Source organism: Macaca fascicularis, chromosome 2, assembly GCF_037993035.2.
Source record: "Macaca fascicularis isolate 582-1 chromosome 2, T2T-MFA8v1.1".
Taxonomy (NCBI): domain Eukaryota; kingdom Metazoa; phylum Chordata; class Mammalia; order Primates; family Cercopithecidae; genus Macaca; species Macaca fascicularis.
In genome coordinates this window covers 92754931-92771195 of record NC_088376.1, presented here as the reverse complement: position 1 = coordinate 92771195, position 16265 = coordinate 92754931, and the positions used below count along the sequence as shown (strand labels likewise).

At 39.9% G+C, this 16265-nt stretch overlaps 1 protein-coding gene across 6 annotated transcripts in view; it reads right to left on the bottom strand.

Moving 5' to 3' along the window:
• Nucleotides 1-15412, bottom strand: part of FXR1 (FMR1 autosomal homolog 1) — a 66509-nt gene extending 51097 nt beyond the window's left edge. For all 6 annotated transcript variants that reach the window (XM_005546474.5, XM_005546475.5, XM_005546479.5 and 3 more), the window contains exon 1: nt 15347-15412. In XM_005546474.5, the coding sequence (XP_005546531.1) occupies nt 15347-15397 (51 nt within the window). In that variant the 5' untranslated portion in view covers nt 15398-15412. The remainder of the gene's footprint in view (nt 1-15346) is intronic.
• Nucleotides 15413-16265: the final 853 nt, after the last annotated feature.

The window sequence follows — 16265 nt, the reverse complement described above, 5'->3', positions numbered from 1 at the left end:
TTCACCAGGAAAAAAAAAAATTCAATAGATAAAACATTCAAACTTCAAAATAAATCAGTAACGATTCCAGGAGAAAGCAGGAATCAATTATCTATAACCTTGCAGTAAGGAAGGCCTTTCTAATCAAAAAAACAAAACCCAAAAGCCATGAAGTTTGATAAAAGTATACTACCAAGAAGCTAAAATATAAAAGCATCACATACAAAGGAGAAAAGGGTGGTGAAACAGCATACAACAGGGTTAAATCCCCAATCCAAATATTCTTAGGTGACTAAGTAAGAACAAGCTGATAGAAAACGTATCGATGGACATGAACTAGATGAACAAGTAATTCACAGGGAAAAATGTAATTTTAATAATACACAAATCTCCTTTAAAGTGTTAAACATTTGCTACAATTTGTTCTGAACTTTGCTTTTCTCTTCAGTTTGTCTTGTAGATCCTACCTTACCATAAAGGTCTACTCATTGTTTTTTAGATGGGTGCTTAAATGGCCTGTGGAAAGAAAAACGTACAAAGGATATCTGCTTACCTAATGAATATATTTTTGAAATTACAGAATATAGCTGAAAAACAAAAAGTTTCTCAACTTGACAGGAGCTGTTGTGGAAAAAAAAATCCTATAGGCTAAACAGAAAGAAACATTGTATGAATATATTTCAGGAGTTAAAAGATTAATATTACAAATATAGCAAAAAATCTAAACAGATGTATTATGGACCCCTGACTGTGGAAAAGTCACCTACTGACGCTGTATGAGGACAGACAAAATATCATTTATAAACCACTCATTTTATAAGAGCACTCATTTTAAAGAAAGGAAAGTTGAAACAATATATATCTTATATAGCCCCAAAGTTTCACTCCCTAGGTTAAAAATACAAATTTAAAACCTCATCTGTCTTGAGCTCTTTTCACTAAATCACTATGAACCAAACGATGAAATCCTTTTGCCAGTTCATATAGTTTTAAACTCTACAAGATTGAGTCTGGTAGTAATGTTAATCACGGGAAATAAGGCACCTATCATAAAAAGATATTTAAGGCAAGGTTCCCAAAGTATCAAAAACTAACTCACAACTGGTAAGGCAATTATCGTGTCCAAACCCTAGATTCGAGCTGAAAGAAAATTTTAATGTTTAAAATACCGATCAACAGATCAGGTACCTTGATTGAATTGTGGCTTAGACATCTGTAGAGATGTCCCTTCAGGAACTTTCCTAATAAACCCATTAAGAATATACCGTCCTACTCTAGAAAAATCCCTTTGACTGGAAAATAACTATGATTACAAATTCATCTATTACTTTAGATTTAAGACCCACTAATGCCTTCCTACCCCTGCAATTCATTACAACACTAAATTTACATTCCTTATAAAGGAGTAAACAGAAACCTTATAAAGGAGTAAATGGAAACGTTAAAACCTCAATATTTGGCAGACTACCAAATGTAATCAGAAACAGCACAGCCTGAATCCGAAGTTTTAAAATGGAAGTCCAGAACCAAAAAATCCAAGATTTACACCCTAAAAGTGTTCTCGTATTTCAAAATTCTTCTTAGAAGAGTTTTCTGATTGCAACACAAACTCCTTTTTTTCTTTTTTAATGACAACAAAAGAACAGCCAGCCAAAAACAAACAAACAAAAAAAAACATACAGTACAATCCTCCTCAATAGATTAGGAACTATCCTTGGCTTAACCCAACTTTTTAATGACTCCAATCTCAAGATTTCAGCCTATTAAAATTTTCATGGAAAATTCCTGTCAGGAAGGAATTACACCACTAGTTCACATTTATTCTCTTAAGTAAGCAAAAGAAAGTATCAGACTCACATTACTGCTTCCCTCAAACTTGATCAAGTATTCTTACATAGTCTGTCACTCCAGCTTTAAGACTACTGTTTTTCTTTTTAATTCTCTTCTCAGGAATCGCTGGCATGAAATTTAAACATTTTATTTTTCTCTCTAGATTTGGCACAACAGTCAGAAATAACTTTACATTTTTTATGCCTTCTCAAATGTGTTAAAAAAAGAAAAAAGTGCAGTTCATGGCTTAATTCCTGATGCAAACTTGTGATAAAGTACTTACTGTATTTCTAAAGATAAACTGATTAAAATATATCCTTCTTTATTAGAGACACTGAGCTGTTCGTTAGATGGTGAAGGGTCTTTCCTCTGACTAGGTTAACTCTCCACTTGCCCCAACTACATCAGTTAAATATTACTGCTGTGGATAAATTTGATTACAAAATATATAGCCCATGAGAAAAAGTTACTAATGTAATTCAAGCAAAATTCAGCACCTCGGGCTTTTTTTTTTTCCCCCCCAAGAACTGCCACAATTGATTTTATTATCACTTGTTATCCCTTGATCAATTATCAGTTTATTTATTGATTCATACTCTGGCCCCAGTCTACCTTTCCAGCCCATCAATTTGACTGATTTAACATCTTTGAAATCAGGATGCTTCTTACAATGGATGGCATCTTGGAATAGCTGATAGACACCTGTCAATTGACACGTCAGTCAGGATATAAATATCACTCTTTAGTACTCAAACTTGGTTTGCCTGCGATTTTCTGTGGCACCTGATGGTAACCCCTTAGCATTTCAGTCAGCAAACCAACAAAGAACCACTGTAGGAATGATTGTGGTTTCTTATCAGAATGTTTGTCTGTTGACACCTTCTGATAAAATCTAGAAAGCACCAGGATCAAAGCTCACAAAATGAGTAAAAATTATTGGAAGAAAATCCTGGAGACAACAGAGAAGAGCACTTTTTTTTTTTGAGATGGAGTCTCGCTCTGTTACCCAGGCTGCAGTGCAGTGGCCTGATCTCGGTTCACTGCAACCTCCACCTCCCAGTTCAAGCGATTCTTCTGCCTCACCCTCCCGAGTAGCTGGGACTAGAGGCACGTGCCACCACGCCCAGCTAATTTTTTTATTTTTAGTAGAGACAGGGTTTCACCACATTAGCCAGGCTGGTCTCGAACTCCTGACCTCGTGATCCACCCACCTCGGCCCCCAAAGTGCTGGGATTACAGGTGTGAGCCACCATGCCCAGCCAGGAGAGCACTTTTAAAGTTCGCTGACATCAATACTCTCCATGGCACTGAGGAAGATATTTTGAGAAGAAACGCAGGTACCTGAATACAAATATGTTTTAATGAATTTCTTTTGCTTTAACTTCCCATTTTATGTATGGGACTGTTTGAAGGATATCTTTCAATAACTATGTAAGAATACTAAAAAATAAAGATAACCATTGTTCAGATGAATTGGCACATTTCTTCCTTCTTCATGGTACAGTGCCTCTGACAACTGATGCTGTTTTATGTATAATGAAATTGCATTGAGGCCAGGCAGGTGGCTCATGCCTGTAATCCCAGCACTTCGGGAGGCCGAGGCAGGTAGATCACCTGAGGTCAGCAGTTTGAGACCAACCTCGCCAACATGGTGAAAGCCCATCTCTACTAAAAGTACAAAAATTAGTTGATCTTCCACTGATTTCCCAAATCTACATATGGAAAAACAATCTATTCTGTTGATTCGAAACCCAACTTCCAACTATTCAGACATCTCCACCCATAGTTTACTGACCCCTAAAATCAACACGTCCAGTCCTGTTCTGCACCCTACACTGCATGATCCATTTAACAAGATTTTCAAAATGAAAGAGAAAACTGAACATAGCAAACAATCTTTTTTAACCAGGATTCTACGAGAATACAGCCCAGTGCAGTAAGGCATCCACTGTGTGTAATGAATTAACTTCTCTCACATACATCTAGAATGGTACTACTACCTATGTGCCATCACCGGTAGAACTGAGAAACTGTGTTTCTGTGCTTTATAGTTCAGATAAGAAACTCAGGCTGAAGGTTGGGCATGACAGCTCACACCTGTAATCCCAGCACTTTGGGAGGTCGAGGGAGGCAGATCACCTGAGGTCAGGAGTTCGAGGCCAACATGGCAAAACCCTATCTCTACTAAAAATACAAAAATTAGCTGAGCATGGTGGTACACACCTGTAGTCCCAGCTACCTGGGAGCCCGAGGCAGGAGAATCGCTTGAACCCGAGAGGGAGAGGTTTCAGTGAGCCAAGACCCCGCCACTGTACTCCAGCCTGGCGGACAGAGCAAGACTCTGTCTGGAAAAAAAGAAACTCAAGCTGCAAAAGTCTGACTTCTTGTCTCCCACATCTGGGTGATCATCATTATCTAGGCAACTTTAAAGTTCTCAAGGATGCCCAAGGGTCTGTAATCCCAACCCACTCAGGAGACTAAGGCAGGAAGATCACTTGAGCCTAGTAGTTCGAGGCCAGCATGGGCAACACAGGGAGACAGATCGACAGACCGGGTATCCTAAAACAACAACAATTTCTCCATTTGCAAAACAAAAGAGGTGAAGGTTCTTAAAATGGGGTACTCCCTGACACTCAAAGATGTGCTAGGAGTACTTAAAGCTACTCCCTCCCCACAACTACCATGGTAAATCTTCCTGGAGCTTTTATGACAAGTAATTTAAAGGATTCATAATAAAGTTCTGGACTGTCTACACAGTTAACAGATTATATAAAGGGCTCCTTATCAGGGCAAGGTTAAAAAAAAAAAAAAAAAAAAAAAAGCCTCACTAAATGAAGGCACTACAATACAGTGGTTTCCCTGTAAGGTCTCAGATCCCACTACTTACTGTGTCCTAGGTATAAAAAGAGAGGATCCAAGACAGTAATGTAAGGAAAATAAGATCCCTAACTGGCCTTATTTGCCAAAAATCAAATCCCAATGTTCCCTTCTCGAGATCTCTGTATGGTATTCCCAGAACACTCCAGACTCTTTGGAGTAATTCTTAGGAGGGTCTATCAATCTGGAATGGGATCCAGCACTCCAGGATACTGAGCAGCATCCTCTCATCCCAATCCTAGAAGTGAGGGAGATTAGGCTAAGGAGAGCAAGTACCTAACTCCCACACAAGCAAGAAAAACAACTTTCAAACAGAGATGATTAATACATGGCACTAGCATAACTGCCTATTCATATAAACATGCAAAAATATTAATGTACTATTTAAATGTAAAAATAAAACTCCAAAATAACCTAAGAAATTATATGTATAATCTGGGCACAGACTGTCTTAACCAGGACTGGAAACCCAGTCCTTAATGGAAAAAAAAAAATTATGTTAAAAACTACAATTTCACTATGACCAGCAATACAAGAAAAGAAGTCAAAAGGATGGGGAGGCAGGAACAGTGTGGCTCACGCCTGTAATCCCAGAACTTTGGGAGGCCGAGGCAGGAAGATCACTTGAGTCCAGGAGTTGGAGGCCAGCCTGGGCAACATAACAAGACCCATCTCTACAGAAAGCTTTTTTTAAAAATTAGCTGGGCATAGTGGCACATGTCTGTAGTCTCAGATACTCCGGAGGCTGAGGTAGAAGGCTCGCTTGAACCTGGGACATCAAGACTGCAACGAGCCATGATCCCATCACTGCACTGCAACCTGGGTGATACAGTATTATTTATTTTGAGATCCTATCTCAAAATTAATAATCTAAATAAATAGGTGAGAGAGGGGATACTCTTACATTAGATCAGTCTTAATATCCATAATACAAAAAGATTTCCAAAACTGACAAAAGACATCCCAATGGAAAAATGGGCAAGACAGGCAATTCTTAGAAAAACAAAATCAAACGGCAAACAAAGGCAAGTCTTAAAAGAACAAGTGCAAATGGCAAACAAACATTAAAATTCACAACTGGGATCCAGTTCCAATGAGATATCCCTTTGCATCCAACAGACTGGCAAAAATTAAAGATCATTAAACCAATTTCTGGCAGAGATCAAAGAAAAAGAGTTGCCATTTATTATTGATGGAGAAAACAGGAAGCATCAGAAGCCTTTTTGGAAAGTAACCTTTTAACATTTATTAGTTTTTTGTTTTTTTTAAAGGTTCCCTTTCACCAAGCTATCCCATTCTTTGATATCTATCCAATGGAAATAGTTATGTGGAGTGACAAAAAACTGAAAACAAAGTATGTGTCTATTAACTGGGGAATGGCTGAATTTAAGATATTCTTATGATTATATAACCTTAAAAAATAAATCATACTCCGCATGAAAATAGTTGAGATGTGGATGATCCTACTTTTATACAGTAATACTGGAAAAACCCTACATTTTAATACAGTAATACTGAAAAACCCTACATTTGTAATTGAATGTGTACCTATACACAATTCTATGAGCATGGTGAAATATATGGAACCATGTATACTTGCTACAAACAAGGGTTACCTAATATGGAGGCAGAGGTGAAAGACCCAGGTGGTGAAGAGCAACCAAGGGAAAAGAAAAATAAGAACACAATAGACTAAGTTTTTATATCATACTTATGTGTGTATAAAATTATACACATGTATATGCAAACATATACTTTTAAGAGTTAGAATATACCTTATTGTCAGCCAACACATTTTCAATACAGCACATATGTGCATCACCACTCCCCACTTCTAATTTTTCCTTCTCTAGGGATTTCAAATCTACATTTTGTGTAATAAACTTGTAAGATGCTTACAACACCTAAAAGATCTAAGTTGTAATTTGATTCCAACAAGTACCAGTCAAGGCTGCTACTATAATCAAAAAAGTCTTAACTTCGAATAATATATTTTTTAAAAAGATCTACGCAACTCAATCTACAAAATAAAATTATTTTAAATCGCTATATACTTGTTCCTCAAATTTAAAAAGTCTGCAAATTTACCAATTACATTATACATTAATTATTGCATCACTATGGAGCAAGTTTGGTTTTTTTTTTTTTTTCTCTTTTTGAGATGGAGTTTCACTCTGTTGCCCAGGCTGGAGTGCAGTGGCACTGCACTCCAACTCGCTGCAACCTCTGCACACACCCCCACGCTGGGTTCAAGGGATTATCCTGCCTCAGCCTCCAGAGTAGCTGAGATTACAGGCACCAGCCACCATGCCCCACTAATTTTTGTGTTTTTAGTGGAGATGGTTTCACCATGTTGGCCAGGCTGGTCTCGAACTCCTGACCTCAAGTGATCCACCTGCCTCAGCCTCCCAAAGTGCGGGGATTACAGGCAAGAGCCATCACACCCAGCCAATTATGGAGTAAGCTCTAATAAGAAAAAAAAAGTTACTCAAGGCAAGCATTCAGCGTTCATTAGTATTGAGCACGTAACTGTTCTGAATTTGGGGGAAAAAAAAAAAAGGACAACTGAGGATGTGAAGATTTCTTTAAGAATACACAAGTGTCTACTACTACTGCTTACCTACCAGTAATGTTCTCGGCTTGTTAGGTTCACCCATTTGTATGTAATATCTAACAGTTCTCTTTGAAATGGAATGAGTTAATGGTTCCAAATGGCCACCCAAAACTATTCTGGGCCGGGTATGGTGGCTCACACCTGTAATGCTAGCACTTTGGGGGGCTGAGGCAGGCAGATCACCTGAGATCAGGAGCTCAAGGTCAGCCTAATCAACATGGCAAATCCTCATCTCTACTAAAAACACAAAATTAGCCAGGCTTGGTGGTACATGGCTGTAATCTCAGCTACGATAATTACTGAGGCACGAGAATCGCTTAAACCTAAGAGGCAGAGCACCACTGCACTCCAACCTGAGCGACAGAGCTAGACTCAAAAAAAAAAAAAAAATCCTGACTTTTTTGTTGCAGAGTTTAAGTTCTATACTGTTCCCTCTATGTATGCATAAAGTTTTGTGACAGTATCTGAACTTGACCAAGATCAAAACATAACTTCTTTAATCATTTAAGTTCAGTTTGAACCAAAATCAGAAATGATGAAGTTAGCAGTTACTAAGATTACACATCATTCAACAAATATATAGCGAGGGCTTACTATGAACTAAGTACATGTATCAACAAAATTTAAGATTTGAAAATAACCTGAAAAACTGTAAAAAAAAAAAAAAAAAAAAAAAAGGTTATATGAAAAGGGAACCAAAAACAGTCATCTATGATTAATTATGTAGATTAAGAAAGGAATTCAGGAGCCTCTGAGGCTCCTGATCCTGAAGAAATCTCCAACAATAATAAACTTCATCAGCTGTTTTACTAATGAAGACCTCTGTTCATCCTCCCAAAATAAGACAGCTAGAAAAACAGTGAAGATAGAGAATAGCAGGCAAGTTAAATACACTGATAGCATAAACTATCTTGATTAAAGGAAGGAGGTAGTGGTTCATGCCTGTAATCCCAGCACTTTGGAAGGCTGAGGCAGGAGGATCACAAGGTCAGGAGTTTGGGACCAGCCTGGCCAATATGGTGAAACCCCATCTCTACTAAAAATACAAAAATCAGCCGGGTGTGGTGGCGGGCACCTTTAGTCCCAGCTATTCAAAGAGGCTGAGGCGGGAGAATTGCTTGAACCTGGGAGGCAGAGGCTGCAGTGAGCTGAGATCGTGCCACTGCACTCCAGTCTGGGCAACAGAGCAAGACTCCATCTCAAAATAAAACAAAATGCATGAAAAGAAATAGGTAATATTAATTTCAATATTATTTAACCTAATATACCTAAAATATTACCCAACATGTAATCAATATAAACAATTATTGGCCCGGCACAGTGGCTCACGCCTGTAATCCCAGCACTTTGGGAGGCTGAGGCAGGTGGATCATTTGAGGTCAGGAGTTTGAAACCAGCCTGGCCAACATGGTGAAAACCTGTCTCTACTACAAATACAAAAATTGCCTGGGCGTGGTGGCACACAGCTGTAATCGCAGCTACTCAGGAGGCGGAGGCATGAGAATCACTTGAACCTGGGAGGCGGAAGTTGCAATGACCTGATATAGTGCAACTGCACTCCAGCCTGGGCAACAGAGCGAGACTCTGGCTCAAAAAAAAAACTCCTGAGGTGTTTCACATTCTTAATACTAAGGCTTTGAAACCCAATTTGTACTTTACATTTAAAGCATATCTCAATTCAGACTAGTACATTTCAGCTCCGTGGCCGGTGGCTACCATATTAGAAAGAGCAGATTTGTCTGAAGCAAAGGCATAGCTCAAATCATTTCTCTGGGAACCTCCCAATTTATTCCTCACAATTCTCCTCAATTAGCAATAATTCAAAATTAGTAATAATGTGGTGAAACATATTTGTACTTTAAAAAATACTGTATCATAATGGTTAAAGAAATTGGTTCTATGGAGTCAAACTTCATAGTCTGAATCTTGAATCAGCATCTAATTTTACAGACCTGGATTCACTTAGCCTCAGTATTCTCAAATGTTGGCGTTATCTACTTCACTGTGGTTGACAAGATTAAACGGGAAATTCGGGTAAGGTACCTAGGAAGTCTGGTAAGTAGTCCGGGTACTCAATGAAAATTAGTTACAGTTGCTAAAGGGAGACGGAACTGCCATTAACAGAAACTAGCAAAGATTTCACAACTTATAAATAGGTTAAAGTAAATACACTTCACACTGCGTATGAGAAAACCAAGGTGTCTACCTGGATGATCCTGCCAGTTAAAAGCTATGACAAGAATGAGGGGTCAATCATGGAGTGAATGCATATTGCTCTTTCCACTACAAAAAAGTTAATTTGACAACCTTAACACTGTGATAGAGAACTTACTCAGAGTTATAATCCAGCAAAGTGTCTGCCCTTTTCCTCCTAATGAAAATGTAAGCTCACTATCCTAAAACTTACTTTGAAAATTCCCTAATGCTGGCCAGACTTGGTGGTTCATGCCTGTAATCCCAGCACGCTGGGAGGCCCAGACGGGAGTATTGTTTGAGACCAGCCTGATCAAAACAGCGAGACACCATCTCTACTAAAAAATAAAAATTAAAAATAAAACCAACCTCATAGAGTCCTTGGGAGAAGAAAACCAGGAAATACATATAGAAGCTTAATACATAATCTAGTAAAGAACAGGCTCTCATCTTAAACTATTATCTTACAGAAGGCACACAAATACCTGACACAGAAAATACACAGGTACATAAAAATAAAAATATGGAAAATTTCTGGAAGTATTTAAAGCCAGGACCTTGACAATATATCTCGAGATAGATAAGATGTGCTTTTCTGCTTTCATATTTTTCGTAATTATATGTTGCTCTTTTAATACAAAATACAAAACTTTACAAGAAAAATATGCATTTAAATTGACTTTTTTTTTTTTTGGAGACAGAGTCTCACTCTTGTCACCCAGGCTGGAGTGCAATGGCGTGGCAACCTCTGCCTCCCAGGTTCAAGCGATTCTCCCGCCTCAGTCTCCCAAGTAGCTAGGACTACAGGTGTGTGCCACCACACACGGCTAATTTTTGTATTTTTTAGCAAAAACGGGGTTCCTCTATGTTAGTTAGGCTGGTCTCCAATTCCTGACCTGATCCACCCGCCTCGGTCCCACAAAGTGCTGGGATTACAGGCGTGAGTCACTGGCCTAAGTTGACTTTTTAGTAACTGTGATCACCATCAGCAAGATAGAGTAGAAAATCCTAGCCTTCCTTCCCCTGCATGTTTTGCAACTATCTGTGAATGAAAATAAAAGTTGTGATCATTTATTTTGACTTTCAGTTAAATCTTCATTCCTTAGCATTTTAATGAAAATTATCTTCTTAAATATGCAAAACAACCATTTTGAAGTATCTGGAACTATGTATTTTTAAATTAACAGGGTGCCCTAATATTAAGACAATTATAGTTTTTTCAATTACAAATCTCCACAGTGAAACCAACTAACAAGATTCTGTACTAACCTTGAAAAGTCAGTATACTCTCTGAACACAACTTCTTTACTGTAATTCTATTGGTCACCACTATTAATATACCTACTGTATAATTTAGATTACACTCGAATTTCACTTAATATTAAATCAAGCTAAATAGGGAATTACAGAAATATTATAGTACTTTGAAATTTGTTTTGTAGTCAGTTACATAGTTAAAGCAGACAGAGCTCTAAAAGTAATTTACTCTGGCCAGGCGCGGTGGCTCACGCCTGTATTCCCAGCACCTCGGGAGGCCAAGGTGGACGGATCATGAGGTCAGGAGATCGAGACCATCCTGGCCAACACGGTGAAACCCTGTCTCTACTAAAAATACAAAAAATTAGCTGGGCGTGGTGGCGCATGCCTGTAATACCAGCTACTTAGGAGGCTGAGGCAGGAGAATCACTTGAACCAGTGAGTCAGAGGTTGCAGCAAGCCTAGATTGCGCCACTGCACTCCAACCTGGTGACAGAGCAAGACTCTGTCTCAAGAAAAAAGAAAAAAAAAAGAACTCTACCTTCTGTAGAAAGTGATTGAAATCTTAAGAAATTACAGGTTCCCTTGGAACACCATGGAAATTTTCCTATGAGCCAGAAACTGAGTGACTTACTTTCAACTTCTATTTAAAATTATACTCAGGGTTGAGCGTGGTGGCTCACACCTGTAATCCCAGCACTTCGGGAGGCCAAGGAGGGCGGATCACTTGAGGTCAGGAGTTTGAGGCCAGCCTGGCCAACATAGAACAACCCCGTCTCTACTAAAATTACAAAAATTAGCCATCCGTGGTAGCGCATGCCGGCAGCCTCAGCTACTCGGGAGGCTGAGGCAGGAGAATCACTTGAACCTGGGAGGTGGAGGTTGCAGTGAGCCGAGATCGTACCACTCCACTCCCACCTGGGCAAAAGAGCAAGATTCTGTCTCAAAAAATAAAAATAAAATTATACTCAGCCCAAGGCCATAAAAATTGCAATGCTATTACAAAGATTAATATATATTTATACAACAGTTAAGAAGCACTTTAATGATGCAAATGAGTCGGAGGTTTCTTTGGGGTAATGGAATGTTCTGAAGGAACACTGTGGTGGTGGTTACACAACTCTGTAAATACACTGTCATTCAACTGTACACTTAAAAAAAGGTTAGTTTTATAGAATATACATTCTACCTCAATAAAACTTTATTTTTCAAGACACCTTAAATGCCCGGTAGTATAAAACCTAAGATGCTACTCTAGGTATGAGAAGTACAAAAGCTATAATGTTATTTTATATAACAGCATAGCCCACCATCAAATGCTTAATTAACATCTTCCCATTCCCTCTCATCCCCACAGATTTTTAGGGCTGCGAACATGCACAAATCAAGTTTCTAATCTCTTTAACTATAGAGCCACTGTTAAATGCAGAACAATGTATTTAGTATGCCATCATTTGTGTACATACTATTTTTTAAAGGCTACCCTAATTTTAGGTAAAATATTCAGATCTTCAGCGTTTCATTGGTTCCAATTAATTTGTGAAATGAAGTTTCAGTTCTATTAGAAAAACTTTAATCAAAGTCTACAGAGCACTGCCTCAAGGTATAACTGACTTTGAAACTAATCAATGGCAATTCATGCTTATAGCCAAATGTGTGTCTTCTGCCTATATGGGGTTAAGAGAAGGGGAAAAGAGGGAAATTCAAATCACCTGTACATTGAAAAACACCGTAAAAAAACAAATACACAAAATGTTAACAGCTCTCATCTCAAGGCAACTTCTAGTTTTTGCTGAGTTCCAAAATTCCCTCAGTGACCATGCATTATCTTCTAAATTGGAAAAAAACTAATTAAAATTAAATTGCTTCTATGCTAAATGGAAGCCGGACTCAAAACACTACACAATATATTGTATAATTCTACATACGTAGTGTTCTGAATAAGAAAAACTATGGGGACAGAAAACACTCTAGAAGCTGGGGTTGAAGAATGGTTGACTGAAAAGGGCATGATGGAAATTTGGGGGCTATGAATCTTGATAAATGCTGACACCACCACAGTTAAGGTGACAGTTAATCTTGATAACTGTCAGCATTTATCAAGATTCATAACCGTACACCAAAAAAGGTTTATTTTATTGTATGTAAATTAACCTCAACTTTTACATTCTAATGATTAAAAAGCAATAAATTTCTGTGCAATAAACCAATGTTTTTCAAGTCAGCAGTTTAATAGGATGAAAAAATACTGGGGATCACGGAACTACTTCATGCCCCTCATGTTAGAGAGATTTGTTCAGGGGTCCATTGTTAGATTATGGTAAGGTGAAGTACAGACCTAGAATTCTCATCTGTTTACTTCAAATCCAGGACTCTTTTCCACTTCTCCATTCTCTTTCTTCCAGAGTTCTGAAGACCAGAGTTTCCACAAAGTGCATGTGCAAGTGGATTATGGCTGGACATAAAATTCCAAGTGTTCAAGCGTACATGGTTTCAGTGCACACACATGTGGCTAGTGTCCTTTCCAACCTTTGCCAAAGTACCAACTCACTTTGTGAGGCAAAATGAGTAATGGAGTCAAAGTCTAAGTAGAAACAAGCAGTAGACTGTAGAGTATGTATAGAGATCAATAATAAATACTTCAGAGTTCCAAAATGGGGACATTTGATTCATTGTGAATTGACTGGAAAAAAAAAATACCGTGAGAAACCAAAGACTGCAAACAATCTTTACTAAAACAAATTATCTTCACCTTATTAAAAAAAGGAAAAAAATCTTGTATAGCACGCTATTGACAAATATACTTTGCTAAAGATAGTTGTCTACCACATGCATGATGCAGAACCATGAATTAAAGCAAAATAATCACTTTATTTTTTCCAATGTGCAAGAAAACATGCATACCTCCCTTACACCAGAACTATATAGCCAAATAGTGAGAATCTAAAACTTTTAGGGAAAGGGGTGGGGGGTGATGCAAAATGACTTATCTACACTTGACAGGAAAAACATGGATAAGTCTTGTCTTTGCGCCGTCTTACCCAGAGAACTGTATCTTCAGTCGTCCAGGGAAAGCAACCACCAGGTTTCAGTAACAACAAAAGTCAATTAAATATGTACTCAAATTTCACCTAGGTCATTGGTCTGACATCAAGTCTTAAACCAAGAACGTTAATGTAACTACTCACGCATTAACATAACGTCTCATTTCCAACAGGCACTGTTCCTACTTTAAGTTTACCACCTAAGGAGATTTAAACTTGCAAAAAGCTTAGGGGGATCCTTTATACGCTGTGATTCCCCATTATGCTAGTACCACGTGACAGTTAAACCAAATCCACAGAGCTAATCAGTAAACTAAGAAAGGAAAAACAAAACCCTGAAAATAGAAAATCATGGCCAAATAAAATAAAAACCCAAGGGATAAAAGGTACCCTGAAATGAAAACCTGTGAGAATTCATTTTGCATACGCACAATACTCATGTATTAGAAGGCGGCCCTTCATAAAAATAGCCAAGACTCTCAAACATTTGAGATGCTGGCTTAGTGAGATTGACTGACAGACAACAGCTGGGGAGGTTCTGTATTGATCTTGTAACGGCCTGGCATATTTCGGGAAAATAAGGAGAAAAGAATGCTATAGCAGCAAAAAATAAACTATTAGGATTTCATTTTCAGATATGTGAACGCTGAACGCCCCACCAAATTCCTCCACTCTATTCCTCTTACGTTTTTCAGCCCCGATTCCATAGTAATGCATGCCCTTCCTCCCCAAGCAAACAAACAAAAAAACCTCGTGGGGGAAAAACAAAACAAAACAATACCTCCCTCCAAAAACAGGGGCAGTGATATAAAGAAATTAGTCACCTCTCCACCTATCTCCCTGATCCATTTCGCATTTTAAATCTTACTTTAAAGCACACAACTCTCCTTTTCTTCCGTAATAGAGGGGCTAAGGCGCCGCCCAATTTCCCAGGCCGCAAAAATATTCCAACCCGCCACAATTCAAGGTTTTCTGCTTTTCTGTCTTCGATCCTAACCCTCAATCCGGTACCCTCATTCTCCTCAGGCACTAAAGATTTGTTGGCCCAAAACTCAAATACAAGGGTGAATTCCAAAGATTCCGCGATACACCCGCCCCAGGGGGTGGGGAGGGGTCGGAGGAGCGGGTTGAGGAGCTCCCGCCCGGCCCAGTTCGAGGGGCGGGGGAGCGGGTGTGACCACACAATCCCACCGCCTCCTTTCACGACTCCCCCACCTCCCAGAGCTCCGGCCTGCTCCGAGGGAGCTCACGCCGCCCAGCAGCCACCGAGCTGCTTCCCACCGGCCCGCCAAGAACCGTACTAGCAACCAAGAAGGTTCATAACTAGGAAAATGCAAGAGGCGTCCGACGTGTTGTTTCAAAACATAACGGAGCCCCGGCCCCCGAGACCGTTAAACCGCGGGTGGAGGGGGGAGAAGCAAGGAATCTAGCGGCCTCGAGCTTTGGCCTGGCCTCCTTTCCAACCCAAACCTCACTTTCTGGGACCACCAACCCTACCTCAAACGCGCTCCAGCCCCCAGAATACTAGACAAAGTGGCAAAACCGTCAGTACCTTGTAGAAAGCCCCGTTGGAGCCGCGAACCTCCACCGTCAGCTCCGCCATGTTGGAACCGCAAAGGCCGCTGGGAAGAGATTCTAGAAACTTTCCAACCAGAGGGGAGGAGGGGGGAGGGGCGAGAAGGAGGCGGGGAAAGGGGAGGGGAAAACAGGGCGGGGATTTGGATCCCCCGCCCCTCACCCCTGGGGTCTCAACGTGCCGCCCCGACTCTCCAGGTGGGATCGCTGCGCACCCTGCATCACTGGCCTTGAGCTCCGCCCGCCGCCGTCTACGTCGGATTTGCTTCCCGACACAATCGCCCGACCTTTGTTGACCCGCCCCTAGGTCCCCGCCCCACAGTGCCCGCTGTTCGCACCGCGGCGGCCGAGTAGTGCCTCCAGCTGCCACTGCCCAGGCACAGCCTGTCGGGCACATCGGCATTCCCCAGCCCTCCGGCATCCTGACCTTAAATTTCTGGAAGTGCTGGCTGCCCTGGAATGGCTTTATCATACACTTTTTGGGCTCCAGTTGCCCTGGGGAAGAGGGACGCCTACAAAATAGACATACTATTGTGCCCCAAGCTTTTTAGCCCCGCTCTTTCTTTAAAAAAAGTTGGGCCTTCTCTTGACTCAAATTCCACAGTTCCACATCCACTCAAACAATTTGGTCTAGCCCTCTCCCCACCTGTTACCACTTTAGCTATTTAAAAGTCAAACTGAGTATTTTCAGTGCAAGTCAACTGTGTTCCCACCCTAGAATAGAGTTTAGGTGAATTCGCCTTATTAAAAGTAGTCAGACAAACAATAGAGCAGGAGACCACGTTTTCCTCTGCTAAATGTATGCAAAGTTCCACAAATAGGATCAAAGCAGAACCATCTCCAGTTTTGTAAGCATAACAAATACTTTGGGTATGGATTTTAACAACTTAATACTG